At 42.9% G+C, this 20,591-nt stretch overlaps 1 protein-coding gene across 1 annotated transcript in view; it reads left to right on the top strand.

Annotated features, from left to right (window-relative positions):
* LOC121947533 (immunoglobulin superfamily member 21-like) overlaps positions 1-20,154 on the top strand; it is a 45,077-nt gene extending 24,923 nt beyond the window's left edge. The window contains exons 8-12 of the mRNA XM_042492616.1: positions 3,276-3,798; positions 4,642-4,742; positions 14,900-15,092; positions 15,179-15,217; positions 20,069-20,154. Of these exons, the coding sequence (XP_042348550.1) occupies positions 3,276-3,798; positions 4,642-4,742; positions 14,900-15,092; positions 15,179-15,217; positions 20,069-20,154 (942 nt within the window). The remainder of the gene's footprint in view (positions 1-3,275; positions 3,799-4,641; positions 4,743-14,899; positions 15,093-15,178; positions 15,218-20,068) is intronic.
* Positions 20,155-20,591: the final 437 nt, after the last annotated feature.

The following is a 20,591-nucleotide window of genomic DNA, read 5'->3' as shown; positions in this document are numbered from 1 at the left end:
TGCTTACCAGTTCTTCCATGACCATCGTCATTCTGCACTGCCTCTCCCTGCTCTAAACCCTGGGCAGGACGTCAAAGTAAAACTGGATGGAGAGAAGGGGTGGAAGACATCCGCTAGAGTCCTCGGGAGGTGCAGAGAGCCACGATCTTACATGGTGGAGACAGACAATGGAGCCATACTGCGTTGCAACCGGAGACATCTGCAGGCTGTTCCACAGTCTGCTGACCCACCAGACCAGTAGCCGTTGCCACCTGGATCTCCTGTGCAGCAGCCCAAAAGCCCCATACCTGTGGTCCGTACTGGCCTCAGAAACCAGGTTGCTGATCAGAGACAGTCAGACTCAGCTGCAGCGTGTGCACCACAGAGCTCACCTCCATGCAGTACCGTGCAGGTGACTTCCAAAGGTCGTGAGGTCAGAGTTCCTCTCAGATATAGAGACATTTAAAAGACTCAGACCTGCTCAACTTCACACTAAGTTCAGTTCATCAGTTGTGTGAGAGATAATTTGAGTACAGGATAATTTCTTGTTTAATTTGACAGTCTAAAGGAATTATATGGTCAAATTTGAGTTTACATATTACATATTATTTGTTGTTATTTCTGGAGGCAATGTGATTATTCTTTAGTTAAAAGAAAGTGAAATCTTAATTTTAAAGGTCACATCCCTGTTGGTGTAATACAGCAACCATCTAAGGACTTGTTGGACTGTTCTGCAAACTCTGATAGGAACAGCAACTGTTGAGGGCAGAATAATCCCTACGTTGCTGCAGACTGAGGGTAGTCTACCCTGACGTCCTAGAGCTAAAGCTGTTGTGTTCTCAATATTCATGTTTATGTGTGAGATATGCATCTTGGTTAAAGTATGTGGGGTTAACCACTTTAAGGGGGAGATGTGATGATACGCAACAAACGGGTTGCCGTAGTCGCGCCGTTGACGTCATCAGTGTGTTTACACAGGAATAACGCAGGTATACCGTCAGCTGTTACCCACTAATAAATGGCCAGGTAAACGCCGAAGTGAGTCAACGTAGTCCTCATCTTTCCTATAACAGCGACCGTTCATGACACATGTACTACACTGTAACAGTGGAATCAACACAATGTATTGAAAGGTTCAGTAGGTAACTATTATAAAAATAATTTTTTGTAAGAATCCACTTCGGCTGAAGGAAAACATTGAATCAGAGGAGTCTGTAACATAGCTGTCATTTACCCACGTCCCCACCCCCATTATCATTAATATCTTGGCACATTTTTGTTTTTAGGCAACAACAGCACATGCAACAGCATTGATGGTTAGGTCTGGGGCAAGTAGGCACACTATAAGGTGTAGAAGAAAAACTTCACATTCAAACACGTGAAATAATCTGCAGAGTATCTGACCCAAGCACTCACCACACACCAGTTTATATGAAAGAAATTAGATGAGTCACACACTTCTGCCAAAAGTACTAACAGAGCTATTTGACAAGTGTGGAATGAGAACAGGCTGTCACTTCCCAATCCATACTGGAAACCAGACCTGTTCATGGCCTATCCCCCAAACAATGGGCTGGTCTGACCCGAAACATTCCAGGTCAATGCCAAAGCCTCATCACCTTTGCTTATGTATAGAACAAATGAGATTCCCAATTACCAATTTTTTTTCCAGGATAGCAAAGGCCTACTCTCTTCCTCTGATTGGTTTAGCCCGATACTCCAACACATTCTCATCCAAACTTGTCACATGATGCCGCTCTTTTAGTGACCTTCTTTGTCAGCAATTTACACTCTTGGGCTGCCATTACCATGGTGTCAACAAATGCGCATGGTGGGATGATGCTGCATGGTCCTTATGTTTGTACATGCAACCAACGTGGACCGTCACAATGGTTAAGATTAGGCAACAAAGAAAGGGATGGTTAGGTTTAGGAAAAAGAGGCACATGGCAAGGTGTAAAAAGAAAGGTGAAACAATGCACATACACACTGGAAGCGAACTCCATACTACCACGTGAAAGTCAGTTGTCAGTTTGTGGGACTCATGGGACCCATGATTTCCAAATGATTGGAAACCTTAAATTCGCTAAGCAAAATTGGCATTGCAATACAATTGCAATACAAAATGATTCATTTTAACATGCATGCTCACAGGCATATAGGCCTGCTGTATTATCTCTGTTGAAACAAACTAGCTGCTGAAGTTACATTCTTAGCTAAATATTCTTGTTAATATGCAGATTAAGGAGGAATATTTAAACCTGTAGGCTATTCCAATACAATCAAGTGTTAAAAAATATAAATATTAAAGTGACATTGCATATTTGGTTTTAAGGTACTCCAGAAGAAACTGAAAAATCACATAAATACCCAGGTAGACATCAGGCTTGGCCCAGTTGCGCCTGAGTGTCAGCTGGCTCAGCTGGGATTCGGCTCTGTCTGGCCAAATTTGAGCAAGCTTTGGCTGGTTTACTTTTGCCAAATCTGGCTGAGATTTACCTGTTATAGACATGGTCCTTTTCCAGCTGAGACACGGCACCCAGACAGCACAGATTCCAACTACCAATTGGGCATTGTAGAAATGGGCCTATCAGCTGAGAAACAGCTGTTGGTTGAAAAGGTGGCCAGATTGAAAACATAGCCTGGCTTTTTAATTATTTTTAAAATAATAATAAACAAATAATAATGATAAAAGTAATAAACAATTAATCATTATTATGGTAATTGTGTTTAGATCAATAGTAGTTACATTACTAATAGCTAACATACATAATAATAATTAATAATACATAATTAATAACTGTAAGAGACTAAGTGATATTTAGAAAATTGTTTGTGTTAGATAGTGTTATGAGGGACCCCACAACTATTTTTTTTAGGTACAATTAAATTTGAAATGTTGTCTTATTGAAAGTAGTCTTAAATGTAATGTACTCTCTCTTTCTCTCTCCCTTTCTCTCTTTCTCTCTCATACACACGCAAATACACGCGCACACACACACACACACCATCCTACACCCACCAACCCCCCCACCCCATACTTAAACTTATACATGTTTAATTGTAAATGTTTATGCCTCACTGGAAACTGTGGATTGGACGTGGTTTATTACATACTCCTGTTGAACACCATTGTAGATTTCTTGGCATCTCCTTCAGCTCACCATAATTGTGACATTTGACTCTGTAAATTCTTGCCCTGCCCTTTATAAAACTGAGAGCACACAGCAAACTGCCCTTTCAAATGGAGGTTCTGTGTTCCTGTTGAGCTCACCTGCATTTGTCCCGGCCTTTCAGGTGTACTTTAAGCGGGATGGTGAGCTTATTGATGTGGTGCCAACTTCCCAGTTTTCCTCATCAGTAGAAGACCAAAGCAAGGGTCCAGGTCTAGAAAAGAGCTGGGGCAAGAGCCAGGCGGGACTCTGGAGCTCCCGAGCTCTTACCAGTCAAGACCTTGATGACACCAAACTGCAGAGGTCCATGTCCCTGTTAGAACAAGAGGGAAAGCTAGCCCGGCTGGGTCAAGATGGCCCCAAAGGCCCCGAACAGAGCCAAGAGCAAGCCTCTGAGTCGGACACCAAGCCAACCACTGAGGTCATCCCCGAGACAGTGGTGAGCCGGGAGTTTCCTCGCTGGGTCCAAAGCAGTGATCCGCTCTACTACTTCCAGCACCGACAGCAGGCAGCAGGTGATGGCACCATGGAAGTAAGAGCCATGCTGACCTGGAGCCTCAACCCACAGCTGGACAACGAGGCTTTGTTCAGTTGTGAGGTCAACCACCCAGCTCTGTCCATGCCCATGCAGGCCGAGGTCACACTGGGTGAGTCATGAGTCCCACCAGCAGAGCTAACACGCACACAGAAATTTCTCTAAGTCGAGTTACTCAGATCATCTGCTCATAAGGTTAGATTTTATATGAGATAGCTGAAATAGTTCTATATTACTGTAAACACATAAGCCTGAAGATCCTGTTAACACACTTTTCATTCTTGTGGCCCAAATGCTACATAATGGCTTATAGCCAAAAACCTGAAAAGTGTTTCAGGTTGACTCAACTTCCTGCCAATAATTAATGGATGTACTACTCCAGGAAAGTGGTCCAAAGTAGTCTGAGTTCTTGCAAATCTAAGGTCAGTCATTTCCTGTTTTCAACACAGCAAGATCACTGGGTAACAATGAAGATGCAGAATATACTGTAAATACTGAGGTCAAACAGCAAATCAAATATTGAAGACTCCGGGGAGTCCTGACACACTTAATGTGCAGTTTGAAAAGAGCTAATGCACTGTATAATGAGGGCTGCAGCGAGATTTAAACTCAGCACAGTTACACTTTTGTAGGACAAATTGCGGGCTACAAAAAATTAACAGGGGCAAGTTGCTAAGTCTGTTAATTCAAACTGAACTGAGAACACTGAGCAGTAAGTGGGTCATTTAGAGCCTTCAGCACAGTTTGTAATGCTTCACTTCAGCAGTCTATACCACATATATGCGGAAAGGAGGTGGACATACTCTCTGAGCAGGTGAGTACATCTTTGGAGTGTGGGTAGCCACATTTAGGAAGCATAATATCACATGTTTCCTGTTTTTCAGAAATGTAAGTTGAGTGTTGTCTAACAAGTAAGTTACGTGTTGTCCAACATGGCATTTCACCATTCTTTCAGCTGCTCCCAGAGGCCCCAAATTGTCCATGATCCCCAGTAAGGCCAAGGTGGGAGACACAGTATGGATCACTGTCCAGGGCTTCCAGCTGGGACCTTCTGCAGTGAGTTTCCAACACAGTGGCTCTTTAAACATGGAATGATCTGTGAAGAATAAAATGTCACCAATGATTAGAGGACATTTTCGGATAAAAGAACAAAAATGTTACTCCTTTGAACACTTTTCAAAGTGTACTGCAAGTTTTTGAATTTAGTTCCTACCTTCTAGTCAGCAGTTGGTTTCTGTTCCTTTTTGCCCATTTTCAAAACTTTTGTCATGCGGTGCAGTGAAGCTTCTGCAAGTAAGGACAATATTAAAACTCTTCATCTTAAAGAAGCATATCATGCCCTTCAGACATCTTATCTCATGTCATTCTTTAAGTATCTGTCATGTACTTATGTTCTATACACATACACACATACACATCCTCTATAGAAACTTTTGAACTGTTTCCACATGTTTAAAACTCTTTCTGTAATACCTTAAACAAAAGTGGCAAAAAAATCATTCATGGCGCTGTGTTCATTCAGAAAACACAAAACACCTGCTCTCTATATAGAGAGCATCCTCAAAACCTAAACTCAAATAGCACAGTTTTTTCCAGGTGCACACAACCTCAAAACTGTTATCACACCACAAAGGGCACAGGTGCAGTAGATGCAGCGGCTCTGAGCTTGTGTTGTGTTATACGTTCTTCACTGTTTCACAGCAGGAGACTGGCGGGATGCTGACTGAGCCTTGTAGCCTTGTCTTTCTGTGAAAGGGGAACACTGCAAGCAACAGTGAAATAGTATTTCCTACATGCAGTGCTGGGGCTGGAGATGTGTCAAGTTGCTTTATATTAAGGTGTGTGTGTGTGTGTGTGTGTGTGTGTGTGTGTAGGTGTGTGTGTGTGTGTGTGACAGCCAGAGCAGAACTGCATCAATGAGAGGTTTTAAAAAAGGGGAAAAGCCAGCCTGTGTGACTTGTTGGGCTGCTTGTGAGATGGATTGGACAGCAGCAGCTTCCAAATGAGCAGGTTAATGTTTTCTTTTCCTTCCTACTATATTATATAACAGATTTGTGTGGCTGACATTATTAATATGATACTGGGACACTTGTATTGCAAGTTTGTCCACTGATATAACTAAATACTGACATGTACATGTCTTCAGTCCTGGACACATTCAGCATGTGAGATTTGGGACAGACTGACCATGTACTTTAGAGTTTGTTGCATGGTGACAGATATTTGACGCCTTGTCATAGCTGCATGGTGTGACAAACACTCAAGATTTTGCTAACTTTGATATCCAAGCCCTTTAGATGGTACTCAGAAAATTTGAACAAATGTCTCCCAACTTTTGTAGCTCTAGGCCGCTTTGTTGAAATGTTCTAGGGGGCACCACAGAGCCCTGTAGGCACACCAAAGCAAAACAAAAAAAAAAAAAAAAAATCACATGATATCAGATTTTAGCACTTCTGATGTGTTTTGTCAAGTTTTGTGAGAATTCAAGCTTCCCTTGTCCGTCAAATACAGCTTCCTTTTTTATAGTGAACAATGCGTCACCACGGCAACAGCTTTATATCTTTATATCATCAAGGTCTTGATACTATTCTGGTTGAATCAGATGTTGATCAAGTTAACCTGCTAAGAGAAGACAGTCCAAGTGTAAAAAAAATAACTTCATGTTAATAATAGGTAGTACTATGACTATGATTCCAAATTGTACAGTAGATGTCTTCAGGCATAGACTCCCATCAAATGTGTGAAATCTGGTGAAGATCTGACCATCTGGTGTCAAGTTACACATTTCACTTCGAAACATCGAAATTCACCAAGCCGCCACGGGAACACCCTTCAACAAAAATTCACAATATTCACAATAAACCATTATCAATGTCTGAGGCCTTTTTTTGCCCAATTTTGAGATCAATTAGTTCAACTTCCTAGGAGCAGAACATGAAAGTGTAAAACATGACATTTCCTGTTGTCAGTAGGTGGGGCTCTGATTATCACTTAAAATTGTCATACAGATTTTATAAGGGCAGGACTTTTATCAAACATGTCAAGTTTAGAGGAGATTGGACCATTTAGAGCAGAGTTACATACCACGTACAAGAGTGCAATCTATTTGCTCCGTCTGCCGTTATGGATCGTAGTCCGATCGCACAAGGACCTGGTGGAAATTACGGGTAAGAGTACATCTTCTTGTTCCTCTGTCTTTGTTGTTTTTTTTTTCTTCAACAACAGCGTTATTTCCCAGTGTGCCTTGTGCAGAGACGTGCACATTCAACTCAACACAAGAAAGTTGTGCTCCAGAAAAGGATAAGCACTCAATGAAGAACCTAGGATCACTAACTAATCAGCTATTATGGTTTAAATATAAAGGCCAGTAAGCAGTGATAACTAACACGTCTTTGGGGTCATCAGGTGGGAACCTCCTTTCATAAGTGTTTCACCTAGTTAGTCCCACAACACCTCCTGGAGGCTAGGTAGTATCACATGGCTATCACAGGTACAAGGCTAAGCTATCACATGGCTATCACAGGTACAAGGCTAAGCTATCACATGGCTATCACAGGTACAAGGCTAAACTACCACATGGTATCACAGATACAACTGCTACATGCTATATTACCTTACCTAAATTACCACATGGCTTATCACAGCCTAAACAGCATTGCAACTTTTGACAGACCCAGGCTCCATTTGTGCAAGCTCCAGGTAGTGACAATGCCGATACTACCAGATACAAGGCTAAGCTACCACATGGCTATCACAGATAAAAGGCTAAGCTACCACATGACAATCACAGATACAAGGTTAAGCTACCGCATGGCTATCACAGTTACGAGGCTAAGCAACCACATGGCTATCGCAGGTACAAGGCTAACCTACCACATGGCTATCACTGATACAAGGCTAGCTATCACTATACTATATACTATACTACAACTCAAATACAAGGCTCAAGCTAAAGGAAATAGGGATGAACTGGCAGAATCAACAAACAAACTTACATGGGTGGCAGCATGATCTCACAAAAAGAGACTCAAACAGGCCACTCCCACACCTAAATACCCTCCCACTTCCTGGATTTTCTCCTGAAAAGACTGATCGATGGATCTCTCCACCTGATTTCAAGGAGTTGTCCATTCAGTGGATCCCCCTGCTGGCCCTTAACTAGCATATGTCTTAAGGTTACAGTACCTGAACACAATGGGCATGATGGGTTGCTACTTACCCAGAGCTTCAGGTTCTGGGGGGTCGGCACACATTGTATGTAGTCCCTAGTAGTCCCTGTAGCCCCTATCTAATGCGGCTTTCCTCCATACTCCACAGGTCCCCCCAGCTTAGTTTCCTCCTCTCCACACTTTTCCAATTCAACCACTGTCCCTGCTTAGCCTGAGCCACTGCCTTAGAATCCTTACAATCTCCTCCTGCCTACGTACCTGTTCCACTACCAGCTGTCTTCTGTCTTTGGGACCTGCTTTATCCACACCGGTTTGCCTGGGCCAAGCCCCAAGCCTCCCCGGCCAAATTGAACATTACCTACTATCTCTTCATGCCTAAGTGTAGCCTCTGCTTCCTGAACTGCAATTCTTGGGTTCCATTTTCTTCCCTTGGTTGGATTTAGAACCACACTCCAAACTATCACGTTCTTACTCCCTGCTAACAACAGCTCAGCCCTGACCTTGGTGCACTTAAACTCCTCTGTTAAACTAGGTACTGGCAGCTGCAGTATCCATTTCCCATACAATGCCACACTAATAAGACACCTAGGAGCGCTAAACCACTTCCTAATATGAGCTAACCAACCTGTCCATTCTCTCCATGACAGATAATTGTATCACCTACTTAAGCACTTCACGGATTTTTCCCTAATTGTTGGAATTTCCTCGTCATCTATGATAAATTTCTTATCACTTAATTTCCCACTACATAATGAAATACTTCTAGAATTACTTGGCTTGATCTTCATACTGGCCCACTTGAAGTTCTTATTTACCTTCTCTAATAGACTTTGTACATGACACTGTTCTAATTACTAGTTTCATGTCATCCATGTAAGACCTTATTGGTGGAAGACACATCCCATTCTGCTGTCTCTCTCCACCTACAACCCACTTGGAAGCCCTGATAATTACTTCCATCACCATTGTTAATGCTGCCATAATAACCTTTGTCTAGCCTCTGTCAGCCTGTTGTGAAATCTGAAGGACTTATACACATTCAAATGTCCTAAAACTACGCTTTCACTAAGTTGACAGCTATTCACGGCACTCTAAGATACTCAAAAACACTTCAAATAAGGCTTGTGGCACTGAGCCAAATGCATTAGCCGGGTCTAAAAATACTACATGCAGTTCTCTTTTCTCCTTTTTAGCAGCACATTATGATGTTAACATTTAGTAATTTTCTTAAGGTTTAAATGTTTAGAAGTCACACCCCTGATAGGAACAAGCCAAAGTAGCATCCTGCAAACCATTGTACATGTGTGGGAAATAAATTGGACAACCTCCATGTCGCATCAGTTTCCAACAATCCTGTCGGATTGTGACCTGTGTTGTCCACTGATTCACTGAAATCTTGGCCAAATGCTGGACCAAGCCATTAGGCTCTTTTTCAATATGCTGTCTGACAGAGCAGAGAACTTGGGCAGGTGTGAACTTTACGGTGAATAAGGACTAGTGTGTCAGTGGGACTTTGAGGTGCTGTCCCAGTCCTGCTGCACATCGTTCAGTGGCATCTACAGAGTGGAGGTGGTGGCTCAGTTATAGTGTCTTGTTTGGGTCATGATGTATGGACAGTTAAATCATTCCACAACCAGAAACCGTGGATTACCAGAACCATCCGGAAACATAGACAAAGAATTAAATTACAGAGCATTAGTAACAGGAGCGGATGGGATCACATTTCACTGGAGTTACACCTTGGAAAATTCCATTTGACAAATAAATAATGAAATGATTGATTGTATAAACTATAAGGTGGTTTCCAGAGCCTTATCCAACAGACTGAAAAACATCCATAAAATAATTGTACAAACAAATTAAGCGTATTGAGTACTTAACAGCGAGGAGGCGGCACGGTGGCGTCGTGTATAGCACTGTTGCCTCACAGCAAGAGGTTGGTTCGTAACCCGATTGGAACGGGGTTCGGTCCATGGGCGTGGGCCCTTGTGTGCGGAGTTTGCATGTTCTCCCCGTGTCTGTGTGGGGTCTCTCAGGGGTCTCCGGCTTCCTCCCACAGTCCAAAGACATGCAGCTCCGGTTGATTGGTGACTGTGGGTGTGTATGGTCTATATGTGTGTCTATATGTGTCGGCCCTGTGATGGTCTGGCGACCTATCCAGGGTGTACCCTGCCTTCCGCCCGATGACAGCTGGGATTGGCTCCAGCCCCCCCGCGACCCTTACGAGGACAAGCGGTTACAGAAAATGACTGACTGACAGCGAGGATGGATTATAAGACAATGGGCTCCTAGGCACAATTATACAAAGGTCTTACCAGCTATTCTATATAGGGGCATGTCATACAGACTGTGTGGTGGTATTTCCTCTTGTTTAAAGTCTTGATGTTGTCATTATGCATCTTTTTGTAGTTTTGTTTGTCTTTGTGGTCATTTTTTTGCATTCATTTATTCAGAAAATGCACTGCAGGGATTGTGTGATGCCATCTGTCAAGTTATTGGACAATTTAAGTAGACTGACATACTTTCTAATCAGTCAGATATAGACTGACATACTGTGTAACCAATCAGAATGCTAGGTTAAGCTGTTAGGTTGTGACTATACGCAAGTGTATGAGCAAGTTCGGTTGAGAGCACAGGGGGTCTGAGCACATGCTGCAATGTCGCAGTAAAGTTGTTGTGGAGCTAATAAATGGCAGTGTTGGCCAGCACTTTATTTGACATTTTGTCAGAAGTGTTTTGGGAGAGACACCCAACGTTAAGTTGGCTAACGATGGCTGCAATATACAGGTTAGCACCCTCTTCTACATCATGGGCTATGAAGTCGGAACATTCTCAAGTTGTTTATCTTCGAAGAGAAAGAGGATGACAATGACTATGATATGGGATACAGTGCTGGCTAAATTCTATAGATATTTCATTCCAGAGAAAAACACCATACATGAGAGAGCCTGCTTTTATCAGCAAATGCAAAAGTCAGGGGACATGGCAGAGTCATTTATCAGAGCTCTCTATGAACTGAGTGAGAACTGTGACTTTGGTAAAAAGGAAAGTGAACACATAAGAGACAGATTGGTTGTCCGCATCCGCAACAAAGAGCTCTCTAGACTACTACAGCTCATGTCCAACCTGACGCTAGAAACAGCGATGCAGATTGTAAGACAGGCTAAGGATGTCGCATAGAAGATAAGTCAAGCAGCACTCCAGGTGTAGGAGGTGACACATCGGCTACCTTCAAAGAGAGCTGGGAGACAGTGGGGTAATGAGAGACATGACAGCTGGGTGAAAACCCACTGGGAGGACTACAGGTGCCACAGGTGTGGTCCCTGCTAAATGCCTAGCATTAGGATCCGAGTGCAGAAAATTTGGAAAGAGGGGTCACTGGGAGTGAAAATGTCTCTCGGGTCAGTAGGAGAACACAGTAACAACAGTGAAGAAAACTTTTATTTGGGTGCAGTCAGCAAAGTAAACCAGGGTAGAGTTGAGCATTGGACTGAACAACTAAAAGTAGGTCACACTCCAGTCAGGTTTGGGATTGATACAGGAGGTGATGTTACTGTAATGAACCTGAAAACACTAAGCCCAAAGTGGTTGACTGGTTACAGTCCTTTAGATAGCCTGGGAGGGATGCTCGATATTGTGGAACAGTTCACAGCTAGCACGCTTCACAAACAGATGAAGCACATTTTTAACAAGTATGTAGCTGAAGGGCACACAGTCAGCAATCTGTTGGGAAGAGAGACAGCAGCAGAGATAGGGCTGGTTAAAAGAGTACAGCAGGTTAGTGTAGCCGCAGGACCCCAGGGGACTCCCTTAAGACAGAACCAGTCAAGATCCAGTCTAAGAGAGGGAGCCGTACCATATGCTGTACACACAGCCAGAAGAGTCTCACTACCACTCCTGCCTAAAGTCCAAGCGGAACTGCAGCAAATGGAGGAGTAAGGCATGATAGAGAAGGTCACGCGACCCACAGACTGGTCGCGCACATGGTGCCCGTCATGAAGCTGACAGACACTGTGAGAATTTGCATAGGACTACAGAAGCTAAATGAGAACATCAAAGAGAAAGATACCAGCTGCCAACGACAGAGGAGACATTGGCCAAGCTGTCAGGGCCCAGAGTCTTCACATCTCTGGATGCAGCATCAGGCTTTTGGCAGATACCATTACATGAAGACAGCACCCTCCCGACGACCTTTATCACATCCTTTTTTTTTATTTCAAGTGCCTGCCTTATGGAATAAATATTGCCACAGAGATTTTCTAGCGCAACATGAACGAACTGCTGGAGGGACTAGAGGATGGAGGATGTCATCATGCATGGAAAGGACGTGAATGCACACGACACCCTCTGCAGCACACATTGGAGAGAATGAAACAGGCTGATCTCAAACTCAACAAGGAGAAATGTGTATTTAGACTGCGGTTCCGGGACACATAGTGGATGCCAGCGGAGTCAGACCCAGGTAAGGTGAACGCTATTAGCAAGCTACAGGAGCCCACAAACGTTCCCAAGCTAAAACGAGCACTGGGCATGATCAACTACATGAGTAAATACATACTGAACTTGGCAACAGCAGCAGGCCCCATATGACCTGCTGAAGGGAGAAACCTCCAGGACATGGGATCAGCCACAGCGACAAGCATTCCAGCAACTCAAAGAAGCCCTCATCACCTCACCCATTCTAGCTCATTATGACCTGCAGAGACAGGCAGCTGTTATAGCAGACGGGAGCAGCTATTGGTTAGGGGCGTTCTCCTGCAGTTGCACGGTGAGAGCTGGAAGCCTGTTGCATATAGTTCAAGGAGGCTGCAAACCATGTTTTGTGATAATGGGCTCTATAAATAAAAATTGACTTGAATTGACATGTCACATGTGTCTTGAGTTACCACTTGAAATTATATCTCCCTGTCCTGCTCAAAATGCAAATAATCATGCACATAATTTCATTCACCATCATACGAGACTACTATTGCCAGGGGACAGTTTGTTTGTTTACCTAATGGTTATTAATTGGGTTAACAACAGAATTGAGCCATATGTGTGTTTGTGTGCGTTTGTTGAAACTGTTTAACAGTTGCTGCTGTTTTTAGCATTTTGCTAAACTATGTTATGGCAGCCACAGAAAGCTTGCTTCTCTTGCATTGTCCTCTAGGCAGTTATTTTTATAAATTCCACAGCTCTGTCTGTGATGAACGTGGCTGGCCGTGGCTGTGAGCCCTTCTTCCTTAACTGTGGTCTTGCCCCATTCTTATCAAAGTGTTTGATTATGTCAGTCAGAGTGTCTTTGCCAATTCTGAAAAAGGCAAACATAGAAAATATTTGTTTAAGATCATGGTTCATTCTAACAGGCATCGTGTCACCTGACTGTGGATGTATATGCATCCAAACTGCTCTCAGGTAGTTGCTAAATCATTAACATCACAGTCAATAATTTATTCGTGCACCCATGGATGTGTTATTCTGTCACCCAAAGGTGTTATTAACCCATGGGTGTGTTGTTCACACATTCAAGCACATTATCAGGTTGGTGTGTTATTCAAATTAATAGCAGATGCTCACAGTTTCGATGTCAGTATCATTTGCATTTTAAAACAACAATACTGAGCTAGCTAGCTAGATAACTTGGACATTATTGAAGCTCACAGTGGATTATTAAAAGATAGCTTCTAGCATGAAAAACAGTTTGTAATCCCTGTATGTGACTTGAATGAACACTAACGTAACACTGATAACTTGGAAGTTAATGAAAACATTAAAGAATTCCTGCAGACTTCATTGCTCAGATAACAAGTTCAGGGGTGCTTTCTTTTCATTGCAGGCTTCTTGGTGGATGTAGTCATCTAAGAAGTAAATACTGTACACCTGTTCGCCTCAAGGTGTCCAATTATTCTCATGTCCTGCCACTCTCTTTCGGGCCACTAAAGATCCATCTGTATGTTGTACATAAGCTCTGGAGAAGGTTAGCGGATACAGGACTGCGTCCCGAGCAGCAAATTCTCCTTTCTTCTTGCGTAGCATTTGCAGTCAAAGTTACAGATCTTCTCCTTTTCTATTTCTTTATCGTCTTCAAATGTTACAGTAGATATAGCTTCTGATATCTTACGCTCCAGCTCCTCCACCATGAGCCAAGGGTCTCTTTGTCGTCTTCGGCTAAGGTCAACTGTAGAATAGGGAGACAATGTAATGCAGTCACTCTCCTCGATTTCTTCAGTTTCGTCTTTTAGTTCGGGTTCAGAATCAGAAGTGAGATTGGCATCGGGATGACCAGAAGCACCTGGCTTTTTGAAGAAGTACTGCCAAAGATTTGCACTGTAACAGCTCCAATTTAGTTCTTCTGCAATGCACTTTTCCTGCTCCATCTTCATTCAGTGATGAAACACACACAGCTTCCAGAAGTAGCAGTAACAGTTTCTAGCCTACTTTAAATGCAGGGGCGGCCGCTTAAGTAGCCATGGGGTTCAAGTGCAGCTGATTTGAAAAAAGGAACAAAAGCATGTAGCAAGTATGCTAATTTACTTCAGTATCACCACACCCCCAACTAGGAATCAACTTTTCCTTTAAAACAACCCAAATTCAAATACAAAGTGTTTGGATTTAAGGCCCCCAATACTGTTATTTGAAGCATAGAATGGCTTCCTTGTGATTTCAAGTTGCATTTTCTGTAAAAAAAAAAAAAAAAAATGAAAATCACAAATTAAAAAAAAGAAGAAATTTTTCTTTGTTCACTAGACTTACTGGTTTTCTGGTGGCAGGTCACATATTAGCAATGATGAAGCTGAGTAGACAGTCTTTCAGTGTCATCCAGGATTGATTAGGGCACACACTGACAGGGAACACCTCTGGATATGTTCTAAACGACAGATCTGAAGATGCATGAGGACGCATTCACACTTGCATACTTTGAGTTGGATACTTGTGATGCGATCACCTAAGATGCATTTTAATAATGTGTAAACACAGCCTCAGCACATTTTGTGACGACACTGTACAGTGCTAAGCTTAAACAATTGTGTGTGCGTCTGGTGTGTGCATATTTGTCCACAGAGTGATGTTTTCCCTGAGCCCATATTCACTTGGACCAAGGTCGGCGGGCGTCTGCTAGATGGCCGAGAGGAGCATGACGGAAGGGAACTTGTCCTGGAAAGAGTTCCTGCTGAGCTCAATGGCTCCATGTTTCGCTGCACAGCCCAGAATCCTTTAGGCTCTACAGATACCCACACCCGCCTCATTGTGTTTGGTGAGTTTGAAAGGATTTGCTTCAGTAGTTTCTTATTTGTTCAGTGAGATCAAAGTAAATGTGTTTTATTTGGTGTTTTTTTGCAGACAACCCAAGACTGAAGAAAGGAAAAGAACATTTTATTGGTAGGTCATTCTATATTATAATCAATTTAGGCAGTTTTTCTATTGTTACTGTTTTAACATCCTATTAATATAGCAGACCATTCGTGAAAACAGGAGTCTGGGCTCTTGTGACTGGCTGAGAATTTCCAACTCAAATATATGGAGCCCCACAATGTTCAATATGTAACTTAAAATGAGTAATAATAAAATAATCACATCAATAACTTATTAAATAGCTTAGGAAATTTTAAATCTCAACTCGTTATAATGAAATATTATTTCATCAATCTTATTTTCATACCAACAGAGTTTTACAAGTTAACATATGTTAACTAGAGCAGTAACAATGTCAAAGGTATCAAAAAATCATGCATTACCTGCATAAAAATGACTAGATTTATTATGTCTGTGAATCATGAGACCAAGGGGAGGTGTATAACAAGACAAAGGAATAGGGCCTAGAATCTATCCTTGAGGTACACTGCAAGTAAGTCCTCTCTTACAGAAGGCCAGTATTACAAGAACCAGCAGCTTCAGCGCTTCACAACTCCGCAAGCAGTGAGGTAGTTAAAGGGCCTTTAAAGGAACATTTTCTCGTTTTGACTGTTAACATTGTGATTTAACTCACAGTTATTTATTAGCCCCTTTTCCACTGCCTGTTGTGGTCTTTACATTTTACATCTGAGGAACTCCAGAGCTCAACTTTCCCTATGCAAGTGGGGGACACGTCAAGAGACACTTTTTTACGAACCCAAAGCATTCAACAGAGAGTTGTTAATTAATTTTACTGAAATGCCACAGTTAACATCTGCAAACACGTTCTCCTTTTAAGCCACTAAAAAGTGTCAGCTTTGGACACTTTCCTGCTCAAGATGCCATGAGAGATAGATGTTCCTGAGGCCCCATCTAGTATACAGCAGGATGTAAGACACCTAAATGACCTCCTGGGGTCACTCAGGCATGCAAAGTAACAGTATTTCATTACCTCCACTCTCAGTACCTCAATTTCCCCCCTCCTGAGATGACAAAGGCAGGACATGTTGTAAAAATGTTGTGTTCATTATGCATTCTTGTGTTAAGACTAACATCTGACAGAATCGCTTGGACCAAGGTTGCGAGTTAAGTTTAACTTAATTCCCTAATCTTTCTCTTTGTAAGTAAGAGTTTGTCTATGTGCTTTGATGAATAAGAAGGACCAACTCCCATTCTTTTATCATTTAATTTGAATGAGTTAGGTTAAAGCATGTTTTATTCCCCTTTTGTGATGGAGTCATACTGCCATCTAGTGGCCTTAGTTATCAGTAATTTCGTAACCAACTTTATAGTTATATCTTATTTTGCATACATTGTATAATGTTAGAAGGTAATCCTATATCTAAGTAATTACCAAGTTCGTTGGGATAATTTTATGTTATGTGTGGTCATTTAACGGAATTGAGCAAAGGATCTTCAGAGTCATGTGTTACTATATAAATTTCTTTTAGGTCTCCTAACATGTATTTGAAGTTACTGTGATGAGACTATAGTGGTTTGATGAGATACGTGAATTTACACACAACGGGTTAGATCACATAATTCGTCATAAAGTACGGAGAAATAAATGTCTCCTAAATTACATTGGGTCTTTTAGAAACGAATGCTGGATGTGTGATCGCTTGGCGTGAAAGTTCTCTAACCCTGCCTTCCATTCGCACCCCAAATTTAGAGATAAAAACTGAGTGAGCTCTCAGCTCAGCGCTTCTAATTCCTTTTCGCTTCTTTCACTTCTTTCTACTCTCCCTGTCACTGCAGTGCTTTTTCCCACTTTCCTTTTTACCGCAGCACTTCTCGTGTATCTGCGCTTTTTATTTTCTTCAATTTTATAAGCAGAGCCGCAACAGCTCACCAGAGCTTTGCTAAACTTTAACTTCTGAAGCCATTTTCTTTTTTAAATCTCTTTGACGCTTTTCTTTATACCAGTTTTTGGTCAGTAAAGACCCTCTCACATTACTTTTTAAGTAAACTCAAATTAATAATTTAAAGTGACTTTGTCAGCCCAACGGGACTACTTTTGATTATTTCTGTGAGTTTTAATTGAGAAGGACACTCTGCGTTCACTGTATGACCGGTGCCAGAGCTTGGTCCACATTGCCGGCAGTAAGTCGGACTCGTTTCCAGTGAGGGTTAGACTCCGCCAGGGCTACCCTTTGTCACCGATTCTGTTCATAACTTTTATGGACAGAATTTCTAGGCGCAGCCAGGGTGTTGAGGGGGTCCAGTTTGGTGGCCTTAGGATTGGGTCCCTGCATTTTGCAAATGATGTAGTCCTATTGGCTTCATCAGGCCGTGAACTCCAGCTCTCACTGGATCGGTTCGCAGCCGAATGTGAAGGGGCCGGGATGAGAATCATGGTTCTCAGTCGGAAAAGGGTGTCCCCTCCAGATCGGGGATGAGATCCTGCCCCAAGTGGAGAAGCTTTAGTACCTCGGGGTCCTGTTCACGTGTGAGGGAAGGATGGAGCGAGAAATCGACAGGCGGATCGGTGCAGCGTCTGCAGTAATTCAGAACAAGATCACGGGTACAAGCGGCTGAAATGAGCTTCCTCCGTAGGATGGCTGGGCTCTCCCTTAGAGAAGCTCGGTCATCCGGGAGGAGCTCGGAGTAGAGCCGCTGCTCCTCCGCGTTGAGAAGAGCCAGATGAGGTGGCTTGGGCATCTAATTAGAATGCCTCCTGGACGGCTCCCTGGTGAAGTTTTCAGGGCCAGCCCACTGGTAGGAGGCCCCGGGGTAGACCCAGGACATGCTGGAGGGACTATTTCTCTCAGCTGGCCTAGGAACACCTCGGGATCCCCCGGGAAGAGCTGGACGAAGTGGCTGGGGAGAGGGAAGTCTGGGCTTCCCTGCTTAGGCTGCTGCCCCCGCAACCCGACTCCAGATAAGCGGAAGAAAATGGATGGATGGATGGACTCCTCGAACAGCTGTCAACTTTGCTACGGATCTAGAAGCAACACCTGCTGTACAAACTATCAGCATCCGTTGCCTGCCCTTAAAGACTTTTACCGGTTCGTCAAGGCAGACATAGAGGCCAGTTAAAGACTGCCGCACAGCGACTCCACCTGCCTGGCCGCTGCCACCTTTCAGCGGGTCACCTCATCTGGAAGACACGCAGCAGCTCTCCACTGGAGTGAAGTGACGACCTGGACCTCCCCGGAGAAGGATAATCAAGTCGGCAAAAGTAGGCAGAATAACATCTTCTAGTGATCAGAGTTGATGTCATATAGCTAACCTTTAATGCCAAATTTCGAAATTCTAATTTACCGTTCAGTGCGCATCCACGCTTTAGACGGTCACGTATTTCCACCCATTATCATCCATAATTAATCATTTAAATCACCTGAACATACATCACTTAGGTTCCCTTTCATTTGTTCACTGCCCTTTATATGTCATACTACTTCCTCTATTTACTCATCATTTTATTAGCCTAAATAAAATATTTCATTGATCGCCAAGTCATTGTCTGTGGATATTATTTCATGACGTGCCCCTTTTACTTTAACGAGTGCAAAATCCAAATGCTAACGTAGTTATTAATAACCACTACAGCGCTTTCTCTCTCTCCCCTGGCTCTCCACATGCTCTGCTGTTGTTGCTCCACTTTTTCTCTCTCTCACCCCTCTTTCTCCCTTTCCATCTTGACACAGTGCATTAAAACTCCTGCCAAAGTGCCATTTAAGTCAGAGCTCTAGGCTGGAATGTTGCGCCACTATTCTGCTGTCAGAATAATGGTCAGAATGATGGTACAGGTGTGACGTAGTGACAAAACGTTATGTGTATGACCCACAACCAGTAGATTTGAAAAGCAGCTAGTAGCAGCTCACAGCAAACTCAATGAACTGAACATTTCTGCAAACTGGGGAGACAATGAGGTCCAGGACCTCCTTTACTCTCCGTGCAGAGGATGAGATCAGTCACCATATAAGAAGGATGCTAAATACTGTGTTGTGCCATTGTTTTTGTTTAGACAGTGCTGCCTGATGCATATCATATATCAAACTAGAATTTGCCTGTCTTCTCTGGGAGACATGATGCCACTTTTATTTGTTTCCGTGTAAAAATTAAAAACCGGCGTCATGGTCTCCATTGTGGCAGTATAGCGGTATCTCTGTGGACTAGGGGCTATTGAAAGATTCAGATTTAGATATGCTCTCACTGCATCAAAAAAAGTAAAATCCTGGCAAGAAAACAGCTGTTAATGTCATACATTGAGACTTTTGGAGACGTTTTCCCTGACACTAGTAAAAGGAATAGACCCACTCTCTCTCTTAGTGTGATGTGTGTTTGTGTGTCTGTAATGACTCTGACTCAAAGGGGACGTCTACAAGGAAGAAACATGGACACATAAACCAAATTCTACGTTTAAGAAAATGAAAGAGCAAAGCCCAGACAGAGCAGTGTTGAGAGACTCTGCTTCTGCATAGTCTGCTGGGTTAGAGAGAGTGGTACAGGTGGAGGATTAGCCTTTCGTGGACTAGGTGCCATCAGGTGCCAGTGACTGGACAGGAGGAATTAGTTTGATGAAATGCTGAAATGCTCAAACAAAAAAATGACAGCCAGAAGCACAAAGCAATATTACATTTGTCCTAACAGTGTAAAACAAAAACAAAAAAATTGCCCTGCCAGGAAACGTTTATGCCTGTTTCTTTTTCATCACACCTCAGTGAATTGGGCCGTCCTCTTGAGACTAGATTCAAAGTCGGTGGCAAAATAATCGTTTAGAGAAAAATCAAGCTATCCTAGTAAAAACAATTATGTGTAAGCATATGAATCAATATGTATGTATGAATCTATAGCAGTGCTCTGTAATGCATATACTTTTTTGTTTGTGTCCAGCCATTGATGTAGCCGTCAATCACTGCTCTCTCACTTTAACCTCCGTGCTGCTGCTGGTGCTGAGCTCTACCTGTGAGCTGACGTGACCTGACGTGACATGAGGCTGTACTGCTCCTCCACTCACCACCACCTGAAGCCCCTGGCAGTAGCTAAAGTAGCAAAATTCCCTCACAGCTGTTCCAGCACAACTGAACATTTAAGGTGCAGTGGGACTTCAACCTTGTGAGAGAAGAAAGATAGTGATACAGCATGAGCCACAGTGTAAAGGTCCAGTTGCTGAACAGCATGCCATCACACTAAAAAACTTTGCAGAGGGGGTACTCTACTCTGACTGAGTTTGTAATAGGCTCTGATTGCATCACACTGAGGAAAAGTTAGATGTGTGTGTGTGTGTGTGTGTGTGTGTGTGTGTGACACGTCACCTATGATCCCAGGGAATAATGTTACTGAAGAATCTTAGTCCTAGATAAGCTTAAGGCTTTCATGCTGAAACCAGGGAAATAATTTCTGAAAATGTATACGG

The sequence above is a fragment of the Plectropomus leopardus genome, chromosome 8 (assembly GCF_008729295.1).
Source record: "Plectropomus leopardus isolate mb chromosome 8, YSFRI_Pleo_2.0, whole genome shotgun sequence".
Classification (NCBI taxonomy): Eukaryota; Metazoa; Chordata; class Actinopteri; order Perciformes; family Serranidae; genus Plectropomus; species Plectropomus leopardus.
Note: the sequence above shows the minus strand (reverse complement) of the source record. Positions and strands in the feature narration are given on the sequence as shown.